This window comes from Eschrichtius robustus, chromosome 4 (assembly GCF_028021215.1).
Source record: "Eschrichtius robustus isolate mEscRob2 chromosome 4, mEscRob2.pri, whole genome shotgun sequence".
NCBI classification, from domain to species: domain Eukaryota; kingdom Metazoa; phylum Chordata; class Mammalia; order Artiodactyla; family Eschrichtiidae; genus Eschrichtius; species Eschrichtius robustus.
Window position 1 is genome coordinate 59,285,756 of NC_090827.1, and position 23,592 is coordinate 59,309,347.

At 47.4% G+C, this 23,592-nt stretch overlaps 1 protein-coding gene across 3 annotated transcripts in view; it reads right to left on the bottom strand.

Moving 5' to 3' along the window:
• SHROOM3 (shroom family member 3) overlaps nucleotides 1-23,592 on the bottom strand; it is a 122,719-nt gene that overhangs the window by 15,952 nt on the left and 83,175 nt on the right. For 2 of the 3 annotated variants that reach the window (XM_068542800.1, XM_068542798.1), the window contains exons 4-8: nucleotides 16,910-20,066; nucleotides 11,415-11,488; nucleotides 6,539-7,360; nucleotides 4,984-5,493; nucleotides 2,295-2,445 (exon numbers count right to left, since the gene is read on the bottom strand). In XM_068542800.1, coding sequence (XP_068398901.1) covers nucleotides 2,295-2,445; nucleotides 4,984-5,493; nucleotides 6,539-7,360; nucleotides 11,415-11,488; nucleotides 16,910-20,066 — 4,714 coding nt within the window. The remainder of the gene's footprint in view (nucleotides 1-2,294; nucleotides 2,446-4,983; nucleotides 5,494-6,538; nucleotides 7,361-11,414; nucleotides 11,489-16,909; nucleotides 20,067-23,592) is intronic. The other variant, XM_068542799.1, reaches the window with a different exon arrangement.

The window sequence follows — 23,592 nt, forward strand, 5'->3', positions numbered from 1 at the left end:
CTGTAGTTCATTGAAACAAAAAAATCTCATAGGGTTCTCCACTGCCACACGGTAAAATCCAAACTCTTTGGCATTTCAGACAAAGCCCCATGTGACCTCCATGACCTGCCCCCGTGGGTCCTCCCAGCCTTGTCTCCTGCCATTCATGGCCTTTCTTTGTTATTCTCTAAATTTGGTAATTTCTAATTTAATCATAAGACTTTATTTTATAATACATTCCCAAATATCAGACCTCCTGGAAGTATCTTTCTTCAATACATACGCGCTCCCCCTGTTTTTTCACACAACTACCTCTTCTCCCACGCTGTTCCCTTTGTCTTGAATGCCCCCTCCTTCTCTTCTTGTCCTGGCTCACTCTGATTACTTCAGTGTAAAATGTGACAATACTGGCGTCAGAGCAGTTTTGTGTAAAGAAGGTAATAAGGCACTAAGTAAAAAAAAAAACATAGCCCACATCCGGGATTAAGAAATGCTTGACAGATGGTACCTACTGTCATTTCCCGTGAGGACTAATCCTCTTATTCCTTCGTGTTCTCAGGCTAAAAATACTTCTTGCCACATAATCCTCAGAGTGAGAGGGTGATAATAAAATGATGAAAAAGCAGTTAAAAAGTAAAATTAAGGGCTTCCCTGGTGGCGCAGTGGTTGAGAATCTGCCTGCCAATGCAGGGGACGCGGGTTCGAGCCCTGGTCTGGGAGGATCCCACATGCCGCGGAGCAACTCGGCCCGTGAGCCACAATTACTGAGCCTGCGCGTCTGGAGCCTGTGCTCGGCAACGAGAGGCCGTGATAGTGAGAGGCCCGCGCACCGCGATGAAGAGTGGCCCCCGCTTGCCACAACTAGAGAAAGCCCTCGCACAGAAACGAAGACCCAACAAAGCCATACATACATACATACGTACATAAATTAAAAGAATGTAAGCAGACAAGAATAGCATTAAAAAAATAAAAAAAAAAAAAAAAAAAAAAAAGTAAAATTAAGATGGGGAGGAAAAAGCAACAAGTAGTTTGTCACACTGCTACTGTAGAGCAGGGTATGTCTACGTGCAAAAAACAAAACAACAAAAAACCGTAAAATGTTCAGTTACAGATGTCCTGGCAACTTGGTACTTACAATGGTGTTTATATAGCTCCCTCTTTGGGATAAATATAGACAGACTATAGCGATGTGGTTTTTCCCCCCAATCCCATTAAATGGGAGCCAGGAGGCGTGCTATGAAGCAGGCGTGTACATGGGGAAATTGGGCTGGGAGAGCATGCGTTACTAACAGCAGCTGCATCGTATCAGCAGGTCAGCCATGCGCTGTGAGCCCAGCGAGGCTGGGACTGTAGAAGGGAGAAGAACACCACTGACGGAGGTGCTTCTAAAATCCTTAAATCCTCCTGCCCCATTGCTCCCTGCTCCCACGGTCTCTATCCTGTGGTCTCATTCCAACACATAAACAAGAGAGCTTAGGACACATATTACAGAATAAACGAAACAGAATCACATAAGAAAGTTTCTCCTGGCATTGGCACCACTGAGAAGCCCTTACATTCCCGGCTCAGCATCAGGCAAGCTTTAACAGAGTCCTTTCCTTTTCAGCATGCAGGCCTGAGTTGTATGAAGAGCTGTGAGCACAGTGGCAGGCAGCCCATCTGGGGCTGCGGGGAAAGCAGCCGGGCAAGAACTTTCTCCCCTGTGGGCACAGCCGGGCTTAGCTCGCCATGGCAGATGGGAAGACAGCAGCATCATGATCATTCTTAAAATGCTTTACATTTAAAATTTCTGTAGGAGCAGCACATGCTAACAACTAAATTCCAGTACTGTGCTTTCAAGCTGTTTATTGAGGTATGGCAAAGAGAGTTGGAAAATCTAAAGAGGAACATTTCCTTTTCTTGGAAGTGTCTTTTGACAATCGGTCTCCCTTTCCTTAAAGTTCCTAGGTTTTCTAGTTTTCCTTTTGACCATGAAACATGAAATGAAAATTATGCAGACCACTGGCATTGGCTGGTCAGCTGCTGAGAACGGTGTTGGGGTCCCTGTGTTAGACCAGGAAGCAGCTATGTGACTTGTAGGAAATACCTTAATCCCTCTAACCTTCACTTTTGTCATTTGTAAAAACAAAAATAACAGGAGAGCTGTGAGGCAACTGCTCCAAGTGGCCTGCAAGTCGAGAACCTCGTGATGGTTTGGCGAGGTTGGTGATGTGACAGGCCTTCTCCCCTCCTGCTGAAAGGGGCCAACAACCCTGCGAGGACCTCGACTATCTTTCTGGGGGGAGCAGAACAAAGGCTCCCATTTCTTTCCTTACCTTCTTTTCGTTGATGTCTGCCGGCTCCTCTTCCTCATTCACTTCCTCTGGCATAGCTTTGATTTTGTTCAGAAGCTCAGCCTTGGGAGCAGACACGCTGTAGTAGACAGGACAGTTGACCAACATGCCCACTGCTTCCTTGTCTTCATTCCTGGGTCAGAAAGAACAAAAAGTACAGCCACACGCAGCTTAATTTCACCATATGTTTGTCCATTCGGGAATGTGTAAAAAAATTATATTCAATATCTTCCCAGAAGTTAGGATGAACTAATAAGTATTTACTGGTGACTGCCTAGTAACGTGTGGAGCTCTTGAAGCCAGCATACTCGGGATGGAAAACCACCAAGGGCAATATTGGGAAGGGGAGTGGGAGTCAGGACTACGGACATTTAACCTCTCTGTATGTTTCTCCTTTTTTGATAAATAGAATGATACTGACTCCCTGTTTCACAGAAAGACAACAGGGAACCACGACTTAGTCACTGTGAAAGTATTGTCAAGGTGCTGCACTAATCTCAGGTTTTAGGTTAATTATTTCCTTCTCCTCCACGTTACCCATGATGTTTCTGATGCCTACTATAATTGTTGCTTGGACACCTACCAATTTTCCTTTTCATGTAAGCCTGAGGCTCTACGTAAGCCTGGAATTTGGAGCTTGCTGGTCAACAGTGAACGAATACAAGATGTAAAATCTACTCACTGATTACACAGCAGGGGGATTTCAAGGCTGGAGAACAAACTGGAAGTTGGGAACCTGATAACTATGTTCTTTGTTTTACTATAATCAAGCTGCCTTTCATACTCTATAGGTAAAGCCCTACTCACTGAATAAATGACTCTATGGACGTAATTAGGTTCTCTAGGAGAGGTAATCTTGTGACATTGTTTAACATCTAGACCATCATTTTACTATGGAATAAAGAACCACCAAAAAGGTGTTTGTACTAGTTTCCCGCTTGCTGGGGTTATTCCTCTAAACAGTACAGTCATATTAATCCAGTTAATTGAAAAGATGGGGAAAAGGTCTTCTGATATAGTCCCCCCCCAACATATATTCACTGCCTTACAAATGGGCTTCTTGGACATCTATCTGATTAAACCTCACAGTGGCTATTTGCGCAGTCTCATGTACAACAAGGACAATGCTCGTTTTTACCAGAAGATGGCGATGCCATCCTTTTGCACTTCCTTAGGAAGCTCTCAGTGCTGCAAAAGCTACATGACCATTTCACTTCTAAACTTATGTTCTCATGGATAATGCCAGGAAATGCTTTTCTAAGCATGTACTTGTAAATTACTTTGGTCTTCCTATAGCGAGTGATTGGAGGACAACCACCCGTGGTGAACCGACTGTCACATCCACAGAAACTCAACTGTGGGTCCCTCGTGTACCCAGTGGATTGCCTTGCACATTGTAGGTGCTTAAGAAGTGTTTGCTAAACACATGACCCTGGATAAGTCACTTCTCCTCAGTTAGTCTCTGTTTGCCACATCTGAAAAAGGAGGTGCTGGACAAGGTGACTGCTGAGGGCTTGTATCAGGAGAGCCTCCGATAACCTATCAGATAGCCTGTAAGTACCACACAGTTCTTTCCTTTCTCCCCTCCCCTGCAACTCAAAACACAGTGTTCCTGTTAGTAATTTAGTTAGGATCAGTTGGAAATCTCTAAAATGCAAGCCCAAATTTAGATGGAATGCTCTCTGCTTTTATTTAGTCTGGAAGCCACTAACTGGAGCTCCGGACTGTTGATCCATATAGTTTTCACTGAAAATTTAAAAGAAAATAAAAACCATTCTAAATCTCTCCCATAGTCGACCCTTAAGGAAATCAAACATGCAAGAAAATATTGCAATAACCCGGGAGAAGTCAAAAGGAGGAAAAATACAGACTGTTCACATTCCTCTCACCGGCTGTGGGCAGGCGCCGGGACGCACGTTACAGGACGGGGAATGCGCGGCTCAGGGAGCTTCAGGTGCGGGCCCACGGCTGAACAAGACCACGGGTGCACTCCTGTTCAGCCCCTTCGTGATGTTCAGGATGTGAGCAGACGCCCACCCTACCTCTTCAAAGGTGAATGTCAGCGGACTAAGTCAATCTGTTTCTCTAGGCTGTCACTCTTTTTACAAGACCATGTTCACCTCGGCCGAGGGGCGGCCCCTGTGTGCTCACCACTTCCACCTACCCCTCCCTCAGCACTGACCCATGTGGGGCTCTGTAAGGGCAACTCTGGCAGAACGGGCAGCTGCATGTGCGCTGAGTTTTTAGCGGCGCTGTATAAGCGCTGAGAGCGCGCGGATGCCATCACTCACGTGATCTATGACTTCAGTTGGGCACGGTTCTCATTCCTCTCTGCTTCAGTTTCCTCATTTGTAAAATGGAGATAAAATCGGTAGCTATCTCAGAAGGTTCTCGCGAAGATTAAATGAGATAATGTTTACATAAAGAATATAATGCTTGACGCAGAGAACGTGAACGATAGGTATAAACAGTAATTACTATTACTACTTGTTGCTGGGCAAACAACTCGAGGTAGGTCAGAGCCATTCCCCTAAGGCTGAGATGGAATGCCAGTCTGGGGTCAGGATCTTTGGAAGCAGGAAAACCTCAGATAAGCAGTTCTAGACTCACCATCACCCCCATGGAAGGAGTTCAATTTTAAGTCTCTTTGGGGACATGACCAGGGACTTACCTCTTAGCTTCACATCCTGGGAAGCTGACAGTTCTCTGCGTGGCCTTCCTCTTTATGCTGTTTTCCTTCAGCAGATTAGCATCTCGTGGAAACAAACCTTCCATCAGGTCCATAGTTGTCTTCATTCTGGAGTCTGGATCCAAAATGTCTGCCAGAGATTTGTCTTGGTGGACAATTTCCTTGGCCAGAGCCTCTGTTCTCATGTCTTCCGAGGTCTTCTGAGGACCAGAACTGACATTCTTTTCTAAACTTTGAGTCCCACTGACTGGGTCGTGGCTGAGGCTTTGGGTGTGGATGGAGGGTGGCTGCCCTGGGCTTGGCTGCTTGCTAAGAGACCCGGGAGGCTGGGGCAGAGCACCGGTGGTGGAGGGTGGGTCAGTCTCGTTGGCCTCTGAACTCTTGATAGAAGTCTGGGATCTGGAAGCCAGTATCTGACTATCAACCAAATGGGCTGCACCAGGGATGGGCCTTTCCTTGGCAACTGTCACCTTGGCAAGTTTGCTGGAGCTGCTAGGGATATTAAAAGAGAGTGGTAAGAGAAGAGTCAGCAGGAGGGTGAAGGAAGGCAGGGAGACGTTTGCACACGAGGGCTGTAGCTTCCCACACACATCAGGAGTTTCTGGGGTTGTTATTCCCCACAAACTGCAGGGTTCATAAGGGCCTTCAACTAAGTCCACTAGTTGGTCACAGGGAGGTTGTGTGACTTTTTAAGGGGGACAGATCTAGCAGGAATTCAGTTTTGGTGAATGTTGCTCTCAGATTCCAGAGCTTTATGAAAGTGAACAGAGGGTAGTGAAAGGGAACAGGTGGTGTTCAGAGGAAGTTACAACAAAGGTGCTATCAGACAATGTATTTTAGTGCTGTCCTAGGGAGTATGTGTTGGGAAACGCCTCTTCCTCATTCTCCTGGCGTCCAAGCAGAGGTCTTCCCTAAACGTTAATGACCTTCAGCCTTACTCTTTATTCCTTCCTATGGACAGAGAGTGACTCTGCAAAGAGAAGCTGACCATAGCCCATTCCTAGTCCAGCCTCTTTAGAGAGTAAGGTTACCTCCAGGCTTGCCCTTGCGTGCTCACACGTGTGCTTGCTGTGTGTGTGTCTAGCACAGCCTGTGACTAGGCGGGCACCCCTGTTTAATTTGGGGCTCAGTATCAGGAGGCCCACTTATACTCAGATAGGAGCCATATTCTCCAGGATCAGCTCTCTCAGTAATAAAAGTGATTTTTTTTGTCTTCAGAATGCCTTTTTCTTTTGCCTTATTTCTTAACGGGTTCAGAACTCTGGGCAGGGAGGAGGGATGCTGTTTATTTGGACCCTTTGAACCTGCCACGTCCACAGAAATGAACCTCACCTCGGCGCCCAAGGACTACTAAAATGACGACCACCAAGGTCAACAAATGGAACAGCTGTGCCAGTTTCGTGAGCTGGGCTCCTGTTAACAAACCTCCACAGGGCTCTCCAGTGGCCAGCAGAGGCGGCTCTGGGAAGCGTGGAGCGTGGAAATCTCTTACTGGGGAGGGAGACAGGCCTTAACCTTGGCGGAGGGCTGCTCTCACCTGGCGTGGGGCTCCCGGGAGCCCTCGCTGTCCCACTGCTCCGCGCACACAGCTTCAGGGGGAGGCGGAGGGAAGAGGTCCAGGTTCTGGGCCGGGGCTTCCCGGCTGGGAGGCGGCGGCGCTGCTTCGCAGCTGGGGCCGGAAGTGGCGGTGGAGCGCAGGTCCCTCACGAACACCTCGTCGTCGTTGTCCTCCCGAGGCGGCAGGGAGGCCAGCAGGGCAGACTCAGAGATCCGGAGGGAGATTCTGCCCAGAGTGCCCGGGGCCCCGAGGGGCGTGTCTGGGGCCCCGAGGGGCGTGTCTGGGTCGGAAGTGCTGCCGGGGCTGGGGAGGGCCTGCGGCGGCTTCGGGTAGTGCTTCGGGCTCGCGCACCCAGGCGATGCGGTGTCCTCTGGGAGGCTGTCCTCTCTGACTGCGTGGGCCCGCGTCACCCAGGGCGGGGAGCGCCGCGTCCCTGCTCCCTCCTCCTTACTGCGTTCGGGGCTGGGAGGCTGGGCCGGCCGGTGGCCGCCACTTCTGGGGGTCCCGGCTGGGGTGCAGGGCTGGGCGGCGGCGGCCTGTGAGCAGTAGCTCGAGGGGACAGGGGCAGGCAGGGCTGAGCTCGGCGGTGCAGCCCTGGAGTCCGGGAGATGCCCTTGCGCTCCTGAGGACAGGGGCCGGGGGCCAGGCGTTCTGCTGGCCTGCCTTGGAGGGTCCAGCGGTCCCGGACCCCTGCCGGGAATGGAGGCACCGCCACCTGCTTTGCAGCCCGAAACCCCGCAACGAGGGCTGGGATGGTGTTGGAGCAACGACATCTCTCCACGGCTGGAACAGCTGAATGGCCTGGAGCGGGATACAGACACATAGGTTAGCTCTGAAGAGAAGGGGCAAACGCTGAGCCCAAGGTGCCTTACATGGACGGGAAAAGCATTTGGTGGGGAGAAGGAACCCCGGAGAAGCTGCACACTGTCTTCCCTTGGCTGCTCGTACAAAGAACCAAGTTTAAATGAGATGCCGGGTAGGCATAAACTCCTGCAGGAAAATGTCACAGGGCAAGCCTGGGGTCACAAGGCATTTCTTTTTATTAACCCTCTCTCATCACCCCATCCACCTCCCCCCCATGCAAGGCAGCTTTTGAGGACAGGCTTCAGGATATAAAAGGCAGGAGCAGGTATGTTTCTTCTGCTCCTTTTAGGACTAGTTTGGGAACCAGCTCCTGACTCTGGGGAAAAGAATGCTGCCTCATTCTCCACAGGTGAGAACCCCACGGGGGAGGTCTGTTTGGAAAGTATTTGCATGGGCCGCAGAATCTGAAGGGTTTATTTACAACTTTCTCTTAGTCTCCCAGTGTTTTCATTTCTTAAAATGGAAAGTAAGAAGGAAAGGGAGAGTCTCACCTAAGGAGCTAATAAGCAGTTACCTCTGGAGAGAGAGACTGACCATAACGAGCAAATAGGGCGCATGGTCGTTTAAACAGCTGTCCTCTAGGCTCTAAGGAAAAACCCAACAATTTCCATTACGTTTGTTAACGTGTTTGAAAGGAAAAAAAGGAGAACAAAAACAAAGAAAACACGTCTGCAGCACTGCCCGCCTGCCTGCCATGCAAGAGTTAATGTGAGGATAAAAATATCTCCAGCAAAACAACCTTAATTTGTAAATCCCACATTTGTAGCTCCCTGACTAGTGTGCAAGTGAATCTGGGGAGCAGATGGCATATTTCATTTTACAGACCCGTGTCCTGAGAGAGCTGTGGCTCAGTCCCAAGTCAGAGCCCCAGCACAGGCCTGCCACGAAATCATCTAAGTGCCAGGTGAGGGCAAAGCAGCATAAAGAAGGAAAAGACCACAAAGAACCAAATCAGCTCTTCTCCTGCCATTATTTTTTCTTTACTATAAATGCCGATGGTTGAGTAAGAGGCCCATCTTCCGCTCAGATGCATACCCTCCGCTCCCATCACAGATCCTTTTCATCTAGAAGCAGTTTCTTTACCAGAAACCTGTCAATATTCAAGAGTGGCTATTCTGTCCTTCTTGGTGGGTTCCCAAATGGGTACACCAGAAACCCAGGGGCAGGAGATTCACTGGGGGTGCTCTTTACCCCCATGTCTTATTCATTTTGCTATCCCCAGACCCTGGCACAAAGTACCCTCTCAGTAAATGTCTGTTGAACAAACGACGTCTCTTGTGCCCAACTGCTGTTTAGACTGCAGGCCATGAACTATTTTTAAACTTAGCAGCCTCTAATAGGACATGGAGTAACTGGAATCTGATGTTTTAAGGACCAACTCAGGTACCTTCATTTTGCTTTTTAAAAAGGGGAGACATCACTAAAACACACAATAAAATAATATTTATCTTTTAAAGATGTAGCCCAAATAAACCTTGATATAATATTTTTAGTTTATGTTTAATCTTCTTAGTTTATAGGAACCATACTGTAAAAAACTGTATTTCTGAAGGTAATAGTTGAGTTAAATGCTTAGTTTGGTTGAGAATACTTTTTCCTGGTGATTGTTTTCCAAGAATAAAGACTAGTATCATAAAGATTTTATTTCAGTCTCTTTTATAATAGAATGTGAGAGACAAGCGTCTATTGACATGTATCCAGGAATCTTAATATTCAGGAATTAAGTTTGATTAGTCTCATTTTTTTCCTTCATAGCATTTTTTTTAATGTGGTTAAAAAAAACCCCCACATAACATAAAATTTACTACTTTAAATTTAAATTCATTTTAACTTTAAATTCATTTTAAAATGTTCAGTTCGGGGCTTCCCTGGTGGCGCAGTGGTTGAGAATCTGCCTGCCAGTGCAGGGGACACGGGTTCGAGCCCTGGTCTGGGAAGATTCCCACATGCCGCGGAGCAACTGGGCCCGTGAGCCACGATTACTGAGCCTGCGCGTCTGGAGCCTGTGCTCCGCAACAAGAGGCCACGACAGTGAGAGGCCCGCGCACCGCGATGAAGAGTGGCCCCCGCTTGCCACAACTAGAGAAAGCCCTCGCACAGAAACGAAGACCCAACACTGCCAAAAGTAAATAAATAAATTAAAAAAAAAAAATGTTCAGTTCAATAGTGTTAAGTACACCCATATTGTTGCAAAACAGATCTCCAGAACGTTTTCATCTTGCAAAGCTGAAACTATAAACCTATTAAGCAACAACTCTTCTTCTGCCACTCCCCCGGCCCTTGTAACCACCATTCTACTTTTCTATAAATTCGACTACTTTAGATACCTCATACAAGGGGAATCATAAAGTATTTATGACTGGCTTATTTCACTTAGCATAATGTCCTCGAGGTTCATCCAGGGTGTAGCATGTGACAGCATTTCCTTCCTTGTAAAGGCTGAATAATATTCCACTGTATGCATACACCACATTTTGTTTATCCACTCATCCATCTGTGGACATCTGGGTTGCTTCCACCTCTTTGCTATTGTGAATAGTGCTGCCTCGAACATGGGTATGAAAATCTCTCTTCAAGACACTGCTTTCAATTCTTTGGATTTATACTCAGAAGTGGGATTGCTGGGTCATACGATAGATTTTTAATTTCTTGAGGAACCTCCATACTGTTTCCGTAGCAGTTATACCATTTTGTAACCCCACCAACGGTGCACAGGGGTTCTAATTTCTCCACATCCTCACCAGCACTTGTTCTTTTATGCTTTTTCGATCGTAGCCATTCTAATGAGCGTGGTTTTGATTTGCATTTCTCTGATGATTAGTGATGTGCAGTATCTTTTCATGGGCCTGTTGGCCATGTGGAGAAATGTCTATTCAAGTCCTTTTTGGAATCCAGCAATTGGATTTTTTGTGGTTGACTTTAGTTTCACCTTAGACTTCAGACCAGCTCTCTTTTGGCAGAGCTCTAGTTCACTGTTAGTCTTCCCTTGTCTCTAGCTTTGAATTAATGCAGCCAAACTAAAGTCCTCAGCCTCACCTTGACTGCTTCACTTTAAGGCACAGCTCCAGGAGCAAGACCAACTACAGAAGGCTGCTCTTGGCAGTGAAGGAGGTCACCTAATACCCACTTCCTGACCGTGCTGGCAGTATTAGGTTGAGCTATCGAGAAGGTGAATGCCAGAAAAAGAGAGAAACAATGATTGAATGAAACATAGTAAAAATTAAGGAACTGGCTTGAAAAATCATGGGCGGTAGTAGGGAGGGTTTAAATGTATTACCATTAGTAATAACAGATGACAGTAGATAGTCCTATAATGCTGCATTAAAACTACATACAGGCATGTGGTTCAGAGGAAACTCTCTTTGGAAATTTCTACCTCTTAAGCTCCAAGTGAATAGTTTAAAGATTCTAATTCTGAAAAATTGCCCATTATATTTTTTCTACCAAGGAGAAATGATTTTGATGGCAATTTTTAAAACATGAATTTCCTGCTATTTTCTATCTCTAAGTGCCTAAAATAATGACTTTAGAGCTTTATTTTTTACTTCAGGTGATTCCTGCAAGTTTGTCTTGTTCTGTGAAGGCTGTTCATGACGCTCATTCTTCCCCTACTGCTTTATTCAGCAGACCTGATCCTCTGGGACAGAGCCAGAAGAGATCAGCCACGTTTAAGAGAGGCCCCACGTGTGAGAGCCAGAGGATATACTTGAGAAGAGCATATCCACCAACTATTCCGATGCCAAACTTACTGGAAGTCAACCATTGCCTCAATAGCACACATTCAAAACCTATTTTGAATAGTATCATTCTTAGAGAAAGTCATCTATAAATAAAAAATAAAGCTCCCCATGGCCTAGACAAACTGAAGAGGTGGCACATGACACTACGAAACATCATAATATCACACTTCGATTTCTGGTAGAGAGGAACAGAAGCATTTAACTCCAGCAGCATTCATAAGGTAGAGGGCATCATAAATACAGATACATACCTGGATCCTGGGCCAGCCAAATAACATGGATCCTTCACAAGACCAAAGCCATTGTTTTCCCCCAAAAGCACATCCTTAAAACACAAGAGGCACAGCGTTATTACCAACAAACAGGTCTTTAAATTTACCAAGGGGGTGGAGGTATAAAGGAGAAGAAACATTTATTGGAGGTCCACTATTTATTATCAGGCATCATGGTGGCACTCTTACATACTAACCCATTTCATCCTCAAAGCCCAGGAAGTACTGTTAATCCCACTGCATTGATGAGGACACAGGCCCCAAGAGGTTAACTTTACCAAGGTCACAAGTGGCAGAACCTCAGTCTACCTCACTGGGTGCCTCTCCTAACAAAGACATTTTCTAAACAAGAGAAGTCTGATAACAGTCATCTCCAGACTTCAAACAACTCCTATACTTGAAATATAATGATGAAAATTAATTCAAAGGGCCAAGCTTTCAAAACAGCAATAGGGAAATATGGGAGATGACAGGAAAAGGAGAGTTTACTGAATTCAGCAAAATCTCAAGAATTAGATACGAATCTGGCTTGTAATCAGGTTGAAATACATTCTCTCTGGGAAAAACATCTCACCCCCATGTAATGTCAATAACGCTGGGGACATTTCAAGGGTAGTCATTATTTGTTTTTGTTTTAAATAAGGGTATATATTAGTTTCCTGAAAGGGTTGTAGGTCAGTTTTTGTTAGTGTAAAATCAGTTCATATGTACAGGTCCCTGATGAAGACAATGATGTTGCTATTGATAAAACTCTCAATTATCTATGATAATAGGAGACAGGTAGAAAACAGGAAAATTAAATCCACATGTAAGCCCTAAACTTAATTTCAACAATTTCTTTCACCATTTATTCTGTCCAAAGGGCCAAATGCTTTTCATCACCCCACCCCACTCTCTCTCTCTTTTTCTTTTGTCCCCCCCAGTCATTGGTAGAGGTACTAAGAAGCAATGAAAAGAGCCAAACGTGGGTGGGAGAAGGTCCAAAGAAGAAACAACCCTGAATATTATTAATAACTGCAGCTTCCCCCTCCTCGGCATTTACTGTGTGCTGGACACTCAGCCAAGCTCCTTATAATCCTCAAATGATGTGCCTGGAGCTGTGTTAGGCACCTGACACTTCCTCCGTAATTTAATCTATAACAATGGGGAGAGGGGAGGTAATTGCAGCTCAGAGAGGATAAGTATCTTACCCACAATTAAGTAAGCAGCTAGGATTCAAACCATGATTTCCTCAAAGCCTAAGGTCGATCTTTGGAATCTTGAGTTGAATGGTGGCTGAGCTGGATACAATCAGATGTCAATGCTTTGAGAAAAAGGAATTCCATGTGTCTCTGATTTGCTCAAATATCACTAGAGGGAATGGGAATTCCTACTCTCCGCAAAACCCTATGGTCCCTTTATAACCAACAAGGACCTACTGTATATATAGCACAGGGAACTCTGCTCCCTATTGTGTAATAACCTAAGTGGGAAAAGAACTTGAAAAAGAACAGATACATGTATAACTGAATCACTTTGCTGTACACCTGAAATTAACACAACATTGTTAATCAACTATACTCCAATATAAAATAAAAAGTTAAAATAAAAAGTCTTTCCCCACTCCACCCCCTCTGTTGACGTGAATGTTCAGCTTCGCCAATAATTAACTGGAAAAGCCTATCTAGGTCCCCTTAAAGCTCCTAACCTAGTAACGTTCAAATATATATTTCTACTCTATTATTTCCTTTGAATTACAGTACGAGCTTGATATTTCTGTGGGTGTATGTAAAATAAAAGGACTCAGACCCAGTAATAGGCCATTGAGAGAACTCTCTACATCTCCTGTCAATGGAAATACCGTTTGGACAGAAGGAAAATGCCTTCCCAACCTAGTAGAAAGCCCAAGGAGGATACATTCCTGTTGCATTTATTTGCTTAGCCTGGGCACGTATGCACTTTCAAAGAAGACTTGATTTTCTATAAACTGGTAAGAAGTATAAACTATTATGACAATTTAGGAAAAAGCAGTGGCAATGGGAGAAATACCAGGTATAGAGTTATGCCAACATTTATTTGTTAAGTGTCTGTTGTTGTTAATCGTCTCTAACTTCTTCTGACCGACTTAAAAGTATACCAGTTCTTATTCTTCATTAGGCACAGTGTACAGTTAGAACTATAAACCTGAATCCCATCCAATTCCGACTCGCACTCTTCCTTTGGATTCTTAATTAAATATCCTAATATCTCTATGACCAATGAAATATGAAGACAATATTCATCTACTTTGTAATATCAGCTTCAAGTATCTGCTAAAATGAATTAGAAATTCATTTAAAAAAATTTTAAATGTTATTTACGTGTATAACAGTAGTTTATAAATGTTAAAATGAAATCAATTCACTGGCTGGAGTTTTCAGGTACAAGATGTTGAACTCTCACCTCCCTCTAGTTGCCCAGTCTTTTTTGATACCGGGAGGCAGCATGGCTAATAGTGACTTAAAACCTCTGGAGTCAGACAGTATGGGGTCAAAACCTTGCTCCCACTACGTTGGGCACATTTCTCGGCCTTTCTGCGCCTCAGTTCCCTCATCTGTAATACGGCGATAACAACGGCATCTCCTCCTTTGCATAGATGTAGGATTAATTTTAAGCTTATAAAACACAGTACCGTGACTGGCACATAGTAAACATGTGATTATTAGTAGCTATTTGTAACTTTACATTTTGTGGAAAGTTGATTCTCTGATGTATCCCCAAGCTTGTTGAGAGGTACTAAAAATGATGTGCAAGTTGCATCCTACAGAATCAACACTACATCCAACATTGTGGGGTTCCGTGCACTGAGCAATTTCCTCAGCAATCAAATGCTTGTCACATCATAATGGGTGTATGAAGAAGATGCGAGGGGCAGACCTCGCCATGGACCAGTCTCAGGGCAGGCACGGTGCAGCTGCTGAGCCAGGGAATGAAGGAGGAAGCCTAAGAACACAGTCTTGGTGCAGCTGCAATCTGGGGGATGATAACCTATTTTCAGAATTTGTAGGAGCAAAGCAGCGCAGATAAAGTATTTCACGTTGAAATATTTCCCCCCTCTGGCATCATATTCCCCACGTTAAATAATTTCTAAATATGGTACTCGCTTTATGAAAGAGAACATAAATAATGTTCTGTATTTAGCTGTCTTTCTAGAAAGTTTTTCAAATAATACCAAATAATTGGGATTTAACTGGGATCATTTCTCTATACTGCCTATGTTTTAGCTCTATTTCCCAGTTTACCAGGCTTGAGAAATATTTGGAAGGGAAGGCAAAATAACATTCATAACCATCCAACAAATTCCCCAAGAGAGAAAAATGACATCTATCAGAAGATGATTTAGTTTTCACCTAAACATTTCTATTTTCTTTAGAACATGGGGAGAGAAATGGAGAAAATGTTTGTTCTGCTACGCGGTGAGCTTCCGAAGCCCATCAAACTAGCTGGAATGGCATATTACACATGTGGATTTTAAAAGCGTCTTAGGGGTAGGATAAGGACTGGAAATTAGCTCTGTTCTTCACGCTAAGGGGTGAAAAACAGCTACTGGAGGCTTACGGAGGATTGCCTCTATAGATTGCGTGTGTTTGTGTGGTGTGTGTGGGTTATATTGGGGAGAAAATATTTCTGAAGAGAAAATATCTGGGAGGGAGCAGTATTTTCTCACAATGCTGTGCGTATGTGTGTTGCAAAAGCAGTGCAGCAGACAGAGGTCTCAGGCAGTAATGGCTAACTCTTCTTTGTCTGAAGCTGCTTCCTCCAACTCAATGCCTCCCACACACAACCTCCAACTCTTTGTCAACATCCTGCCCATCCTTTATAGCCTGGTTCAAATCCCTTCTCCTTCAAGAGATGCTCTCTTAGATCCTCTCAGAATTACTATCCCTCCCACAGCATCTTATTTACGACCACTCCCAAAGCATTCACTATTCGTGTTAGTTATTTATATATAAGTTCATAGTCCTTGCTCAATTGTGAACCCCAGAAAGGCATGACCCTTATTTTCCTTTACGTTTCCTTTAAACCTATAAGCAGTCCTTTTCGTAAAACATACGCTCTACAAATGCTTGCTGAATGATTACATTCTCTGCTGGGGAAAACAGAATCTGAGAAGGGACAATGGAGGGGTATTCCCCCCTGTGGTAACATATATGTGAATTCCTCGTATCTTCTTACCTGGGAAGGGAACCATGAGGCGGGACATCGACCTGCAGTGCACGGAGAGCTTGAGGATGGGCTAAGAATTAGGGGAATTAATAGACTCCTGGGAGTCAGAGTGCTCGGATTTTATTCCTAGCTCTGCCTAAAATTTCCAGTGGAAAGCTCCTCATGATCTTTGCATAGTTTGGAGACTTCATGAGAGAATCTGAAAGTCTGACATTCTTCTATCTCGCCACGACAGTACACAGAGACAGAGAGACATGGATTTGATATGGAAAATATACTCTACCATATAGGATTATTTTGAGGATTAATGAGATAATAAACGTAAAAGCATACTTAGTTGAGGGCCTGGAGCTCAACAACCAACAATTATCAAAGTCAATAACTATACTTATTTTGTCAATGCAAAAGTCCAATAGAAACAAAGAAGGTATGAAGCCAACATCTTTAAAATACTGAGACACAGCCTCTATTGCATGAACTTAAAAAAAGAGAAAAGCAGCAAAACAAACAAAAAAAAAAACACAAAAAAAACCCCAAAACAAAGAAAAAAGATAACCCCTAAATTTTCCTAATCTAATTCTTACGCTGAGAAGTGGGTGACACTAAAATGAAGTTATTATATATATATATATATATATGTATATACTATATAATACATACATACTATATATGTATGTGTGTATATATATTATATACACTTGTCTCCCAGTATCACTAGGGAATTGGCTTCAGGACCCCCCAGGGACGGATACCAAAATCCACCTGATGCTCTATATTGATAAAATGGCATAGTATTTGCATATAACCTACACACATCCTCCTGTATACTTTAAATCAGCTCTACTTACAATCTAAATACTATGTAAATAGTTGCTGGTGTGCTGGCAAATTCAAATTTTGCTTTTTGGAACTTTCTGGAATTTTCCCAATATTTTCCATTCCAGTGCAGAACCAGGAATACGAGGCCTACTGTGTGCGTGTGTGTACACATATACATCTATATCCATTGATACACACACATATATATGTATAGATATCTATATCGATATACAATACATGTAACTACATAAGATATCCACACAACTGTATCGATATCTATGTATTATATATCTGTATCTCTGTAATGATCTCATCAGACAGGGGCACTGAGAAAGACATCACCTTACGAAAACAAATGCTACTCTCTTGCGTGTAAAAGGAAAACGAAGGGGAGAGGAGGGGGTTAGAGAAGCCGCACTACGGCTTCCAGGATGCAAGGGGCAGTGCTAGGACCCGCTGGCTGCACATACCTGGCGCTGGTCTGCAGTGGGAGATGACCGTGACCTCATGTGGACAGGGACGGCGTGGACGTCTGAGCGCTCCAGCAGGTCCTCGGCCGACAGGGACTTCCCGGCCCTCCCGGCCGCGGACCCCCAGGGGGAGGGCTCCCCAGGGGTCCTGTCCAGCCTCTGGGGGCCCTTTGGACCGCCAGTAGCTCCACCAAGCAGTTCTCTCGGGGCTTGGTCTCCGCGGCGCCGTTCCCCGAGGTGGCGGCCGCCGGCAAAAGAGCTGCTGCGATCTCGGGGGGCCCGTGGCGGCTCCCCGCCACCCCCTTCCGCGGTGGCCGGCTGGAGGGCGGCCTCCCTGCGGGGCGGCAGGCTGGGCTCCCGCAGAGAGGAGAGACTGCAGGCCGCAGCGAGGCCGGGGCCCTCGGGCGCGGCCTGGAGGTAGGCGCTCTGGGCGCGCTCCCGCAGCGGCCCAGGCTCCTGGAGGCCGCAGCCGGCGGCAGCGGGCCGCTTGCCGGTCTTGCGCTGAATGTAGTCGGCCAGCGCGCTCTGCTGGAACTGCTTCAGCTCGGGCCCCGACAGGCTGAGGGTCGAGCAGGCCCTGCCGTCTCGCTCGAAGATGCGGCGCCGGTCAGCCACCGAGCTCTCCGCGAACTGCGGCCCCTTCCTTGGCGGGCCCGGGGGCGCCGGCTCGGCCTCCTCCGAGACCCCCACCTCGTGCATCTTCTCGGGCTCCGAATACGAGCGCTTCTTCTGCTCGGGCGTCAGGTGCCGGCGCGGCCCCCTCCGGGCGGCGGGGGGCGCGGGCCGGGCTGGGTCGCCCTCGGCCGGGGTCACGCTGTGCCGCTCGCGCGGGGTGTGCGGGGAGGCGGAAGCCGGCGCCTCCGGGCTCCGCAGCCCCACGTGGGCCGAGGCGGGTCGCAGCCGCCAGGGCCTGGCAGCTGTGGGCGTCCCCGGCTCGAGGTCCCGGCGTCGAAAGGAGGTGGCGCCCAGGACACGGGACTGCGCGTCCTTGATGCTGTTCCGGTAGGCGCGGCTGAAGGGGGCATCCTGCACGGGCGACTCTGGCGTGCGGGGCCGGTCATCGGGCCACACGGCCCCCTTCTCGGCCTCGCTGAAGAGCTGGAAGGTGCTCTGGCTGCGGAGCAGGCGAGCGTCCCGCCTCGGCTGCTGACCACACGACTGCCAGGAAACCTCTTCCGACTTCGGCTCCCCGTTTTTGCAGTGCGGCTCCCCATTGCCTAGGGGTTCCGTGGATTCGGAAAAACGGATATGGGCCTTTGTCTCCTCCAAGTCATTCCCCAAAGTATGAGAAGTTGGGAGTGTCCTGTTGGGCCTGTGGTTATAACCGTAACTAGAGCTGCCCGCACTCGGGGGCCTCTGGCTCCCTTGCTCTCGCTGCTCGATCTTGGAAACCTTCTCCAGCACCGAGCAGTGGGGCTTCCCGTACTGAAAGCCCTGCAGAGCCGAGGCGCTGCTGGAGCTGAGCCTCCTTCGGCCCAGACTGGATGTCTCCTGCGGGGGCGGGGAGGGCAGCTCTTCATACCTCGGGTCTGAACTGTGGAACGAAGCCGAGGCACTGGTTCTCCCCTCAGGCCTGGGATAGGAAACTGACCTGTCCAGCTGGCTCCTGTGATCAGGAACAATAGTCCTTCCAGAGTCCTCTGCCTTGGTGCTGACTGCACAGGTGGACGTGCCTTCCAGGTAGATCTCCTGGGCTCCCCCTCCTAGATCCAGGCTGCTTTGCCTTCTTAGACTCTCAGGAATGTTCTGGAGGGAGGAGAAGGCAGATATGGTCTTGCCAAAGTTGCTTGGCATGCTCTGGCCCAGGCTGCCTCTCTCGAGCCTCCGCCGGAGGTTGGCATTGTGGTCTTCATGGAAATCACCCTCCCAAGGCTCTGAGGGCAGGAAAGATCTCTTGTCTTCACCCACTTGCCAGGCCTGAGCCTGAGGGGATTGGAGGCCGTGGTAATTAGAATATTTGTTGCCCTGGGTGCTCTTTCTCTCACTGGGATGTGGGCTGTTGCCTCGGAGAGGTGTGAGAAGTCTCTTCAGGGAGGTCTCCTCCTCGTTTTCAGGCACTGAGGGGAAATGGACTTTGTAGGGGACACATTTGGCTGAAACTTCAGGTTTCCTCTCTCCTGGGTACACTGAGTCATGTTCTAGGGGCTGGCAGAAGGCAAAGCCAGGCCTGCTAGATCCATTTTGGTTCCCATTCTCATCAAGGGTGGCCGTCTTGTCGCAAGCTCCCTGCGGAGCTGGATACCCGCCCTCCTTGGCCAGCGCAGGGTAGAGGGTGCCGTTACCACTCACGGAAGGCCGGGGCACCTGGGCAAAGTGTGGCTCCAGGGAAGGTACCGGGTAGATGCCAGTCGGCAGCAGAGGTTGGCCAGGTTGGGCCTTCTGGGTGTAATTATGCTTGGGCTTCACTGGGGGGCTGTTTTCTGGACTCTTCTCCAGCACGGTATGCAGCTGTTCCTCTATGAAGGGAGATTTCAGGGTGCCTGCAGAGTTTGCCTGAGGCCGGCAGAACCGTTTCTGATCAAGGCTAGACCAGGAGCCAGGCCGCTCTCGCTGCCGAAAGGCCGCATAACTGTCACTCCGAGCCGGGGGCAGAGGCGCACCCACTTTGGGAGGCAAGTTGTCCGCGGTGGTCTCCAAGGAGCTGGGGCAGTGCTGGCTCCAGGAGGGGGGTGGCGCTTCCTTGCCCCGAGGAACACTATGCCATTTCTCATAGCCCTGACCATCTGCCAATGCTCGGGCCTCCTTACCTTGCAGAAGCAGGCCTGAAGAGTTCACCTCATACTCTGCTGAGACCCCCCTCCGGGGATCATAGACTGTCTTAACATAGCGAATGTCTGCCTGCCTCATCCCTTCTAGGAGGCCACCTCGAGCAGAAGTGGTGTCCACGGAGCCCGAACGCTCCCGGCCAGAGATGCCGGGGGGCGGATACTCGAGGATGCTGGAACTGGTGGAGAAGGAGCTGTAAGCCGAGTCTCTCTTGTTATGGAGGTGGCTGAGCTGGTCCATGCTGCTGGTAGACTTGGCCGGGGAGAGGAGGTGGCAGGGCGGGCATCCCCCGCTGGGCTCCAGGCTGTCCATGCTCCCCTGGGAGCTGCACTGGTCAGGGCTCCGCCTCAGATAAGCATGGTCATAGCCGGAGAGGTCACTGGTAGAGGAGCTGGAAGAAAGGGAGGCAAAGCAGTCAGCAGGGAGTCCGTATCATTCAGCAGGCTTACAGGCACGGGACCCAGCCTATAAACGTACTCTTGGGAAAGATGTTTGGTTTCTGGAAGGGTGGGGGGAAAGGGCCATATTTGGGCCTTACTCGGTCTCCCTACGTGTCGTCACTAGGAGTAACTGCCCAACGCCGCAACCTATGTGCCGCTAATTAATCACCCAGGCTCGCCAAGGGAGAAGCGGGGAGCGCGAGGAAGCCACGCGGCCTTTGGACACGGGCGGCACACTGATGTGATGTGCTCCATGCCGGAAGCGACATTCTGCACATGGCAAGAAATGAGAGAGGTGGGCGAGGAAAGAGGAGGAAGAGTGATGGAGACTGACATTTTACGCCTCTTGGGGCGTCTGTGGGGAGAAGGGGAAAGCTTAGTAAGAGACCAGGCACGTGAATGGCTGAGGGAGACTCTGCACGTGTCCATGGTTTTAGTTAATATCTTTCCTTTTTATGGAACTGAAGGGTTACTCCCTGGCAATCTTCCTGGAATCTCAACTGTACAAGAGACAGTTTGTTTGTGGGGAGAAGGCCAAACACAAAACTGAAAGAGAGAAATACTGAGAGAATATTACAGAGTTAGAAAAAGCGGATGAGAGAGAAGGAGAGGCAGGCTGGATAAGAAGCCTTAATCATAGGAGGCTGTTGGGTACTGGGAGCCAATCACCCACGGACAACTTCCCAGAGTCTGGGCAAAGCCTCATACACTGGAGGGTAAGACCTCCTTCACGAGCTCGTCCAGGTGATTTTCAGAGCCTGCCTGGGGGAGGGGGAGTGACTCTCACTCCTGGCATCATACACCCCAGAAAGCTGCCATAAGACAGCATTACTTATAATTAGCTTTAATTATAAAATCAAAATATACTTCACCCCAGCAATGTTGGGGGAGAGAGGACACAGACATAGGAAGGAGTAAATAGCTCAAAAATCAAAGCAGCAGTCTCAATAGTTCAAACATTTGTGACTCACTATTCTCCAGAGAAGAGGAAAGAAGAACTAAGAGTTCTTGCCTGAGGTTTTCCATTTTTAAATGAATAGGCATTTAAACGCTATTAAAATTCATGGAGCTATTATTATATGTCTAGATCTCATGTAAGTAAATATGGTTGCCTTAATGGCCGAGTACGCGATAATGCTTTGTGGCTGGACTGTCTCCACAGTATATGCGAAGAGAATAGGAGTCACCTGCTGAGTCAAAACTGGTGCTGGAATTCAAGGAAAAGAAGACTACATTTTCAGCAACTCACCCTAAGAATAATTTTCTCTATCAAGGGAAGTGAACTTACTGAACGCAGCATCCTGCTTTGGGAGGGACAGGTATAAATTCAAGGGAGAAAGGAAGGGCACAGCTCCTGAGCCAACCAGATTAGGGAAGTCAGTCCTGGCACCCAGTGGCATGGCATATGCCACTGCCAGTTTTTACTCCCACTCCCCTCTAGATGAAGAGGCTGTGTTGAAAATGCACATGACATGGCTCAGTTGAGGATAATCCCATATGACCCGCTTGTGCTTCCCTTTATCTCCTCTAACAGAAGATTCAGAGCTAATACTTTGAGGGCACGTGGAAGCAGTTAGACCCCACAAGGGCTGTTTGGCTCATCAATTCCATGCAGGTGGTAGACACTACTTAATCCTCCTCCCAACTGCTAAGAATTTTAGCAGCCTTTCAGTAAAAGGCTACTTCAAATCTAATTTAGGAGCATGCAAAAAAAATCAAAGTGAATAAACTGATGGGCTAACTGTAACACTGTTGAGTGGGAGGAAATGCCACCACCAACATATCTCAAAATACAGATGGTATCTAGAAATATGAAATCACTGGTAAATCTCTAGCCAGGCAGAGCAAGGGTAGAGTGGGTTCCATCCTGTAGCCAAGGGAAACTTAACCCACCGTTCCTCAGATGGAATGCATCACATGAGGACCAGGAGTGCTCTTCCCTGCTACTCAGGGAGGGCTGTGTCCCCGCCCAATTCCCATTCCCAAGCTGACTGGGAACTAAGACCAAGTGACCTATGCCATGCCATGCCATGCCATGGAGTGCCCTGACATCACCCTCTAGGAACAAGTTCTTCTACCATGTTCTGGAAGCAGTCATTCTGACTACCCTTGCCATTCCTGCTTCCAAGATGGGGTACTCTTAATGATGGTTGAGAAGAACTTGGCATGAAGGTCTTCAAGCCCTGCAAGAGCTGCAAGCCACACAGAGACAGACTTACTCTTAAGGTGAGTGCATCAAGTGTGTCAGAGTTCTTACTGGGGTCTGACAACTTCTCCTACCTCATTTTCCACTGCTCTCCTTCTTGCTCACCGCACTCCAGCATAATGGCCAACTTACAGCACCTCAAACCCATGAAATAGGACTTCCCTGGTGGCGCAGTGGTTACGAATCCGCCTGCCAATGCAGGGGACACGGGTTCGAGCCCTGGTCCGGGGAGATCCCACATGCCGCAGAGCAACTAAGCCCGCGTGCCACGACTACTGAGCCTGCGCTCTACAGCCCGCGAGCCACAACTACTGAAGCCCGCGTGCCTAGAGCCCATGCTCTGCAACAAGAGAAGCCATTGCAACGAGAAGCCCGTGCACCGCAATGAAGAGTAGCCCCCGCTCGCCGCAACTAGAGAAAGCCCGCGCGCAGCAACAAAGACCCAACGCGGCCATAAATAGATAGATAGATAGATAAATAGATAGATAAATAAATAAATAACCCATGTAATACATTCCCACGTCAGGGTCTCAGGGCTTTTGTACTCGCTGTTCCCACAAAAAAAGGAATGCTCTTCACCTGGCGTAATCCCTTCCCCTTATTCAAGTCTCTGCATCAGAGAAGACTTCCTGCTACTCACTAAAAAGAACCTCTTCTGTCCTTACTCCCTGTTACTCTGCTTTACTTTCTTCATGGCACTTACCACTACTTGACATCACATCACCTCTGTTTGAAAGTATTAATATTTTCTAAATACTTAAACCACAGCAAAAAGCACAAGTGTATGCAAACATTTCCTAAAGTGTACTCCCAGAATATTAATTGCTTAGGTGACCAAATATGTTTGGAAAATACTGGGCTAGATGATTTAAATAATTGTAATTACTTTAAGACTCCTGAGTCATTAATAAACTTGCTCATGTGATGTTCTTAAAGGAAAATATACTAAGCAGTGTTTTCTAAACTTATGTGACCCTAGAAACTTTTTCCCAAGGAGTATCTAATGGATTATTATTCCAAGGAACACACCTGGGGAAACAATAAATACAGCAGGTTGGGGGCTTTTTATGTCTTGTTCAGTCTTGTACCCTCAATAATCAGAAATCATCTGAGACGTAGTGGGTATTCCACACATATTTGCTGAAGGAGTGAATCAATGAACACATACTGGTTCTTTAGTATTTTGATACTGTTATTTCAGCCTCTTAGGAGGGGACCAGGCCACACGACTTTTCAAGGTTTCTTCTGAAGTACATAGGACTTTAGAAGTC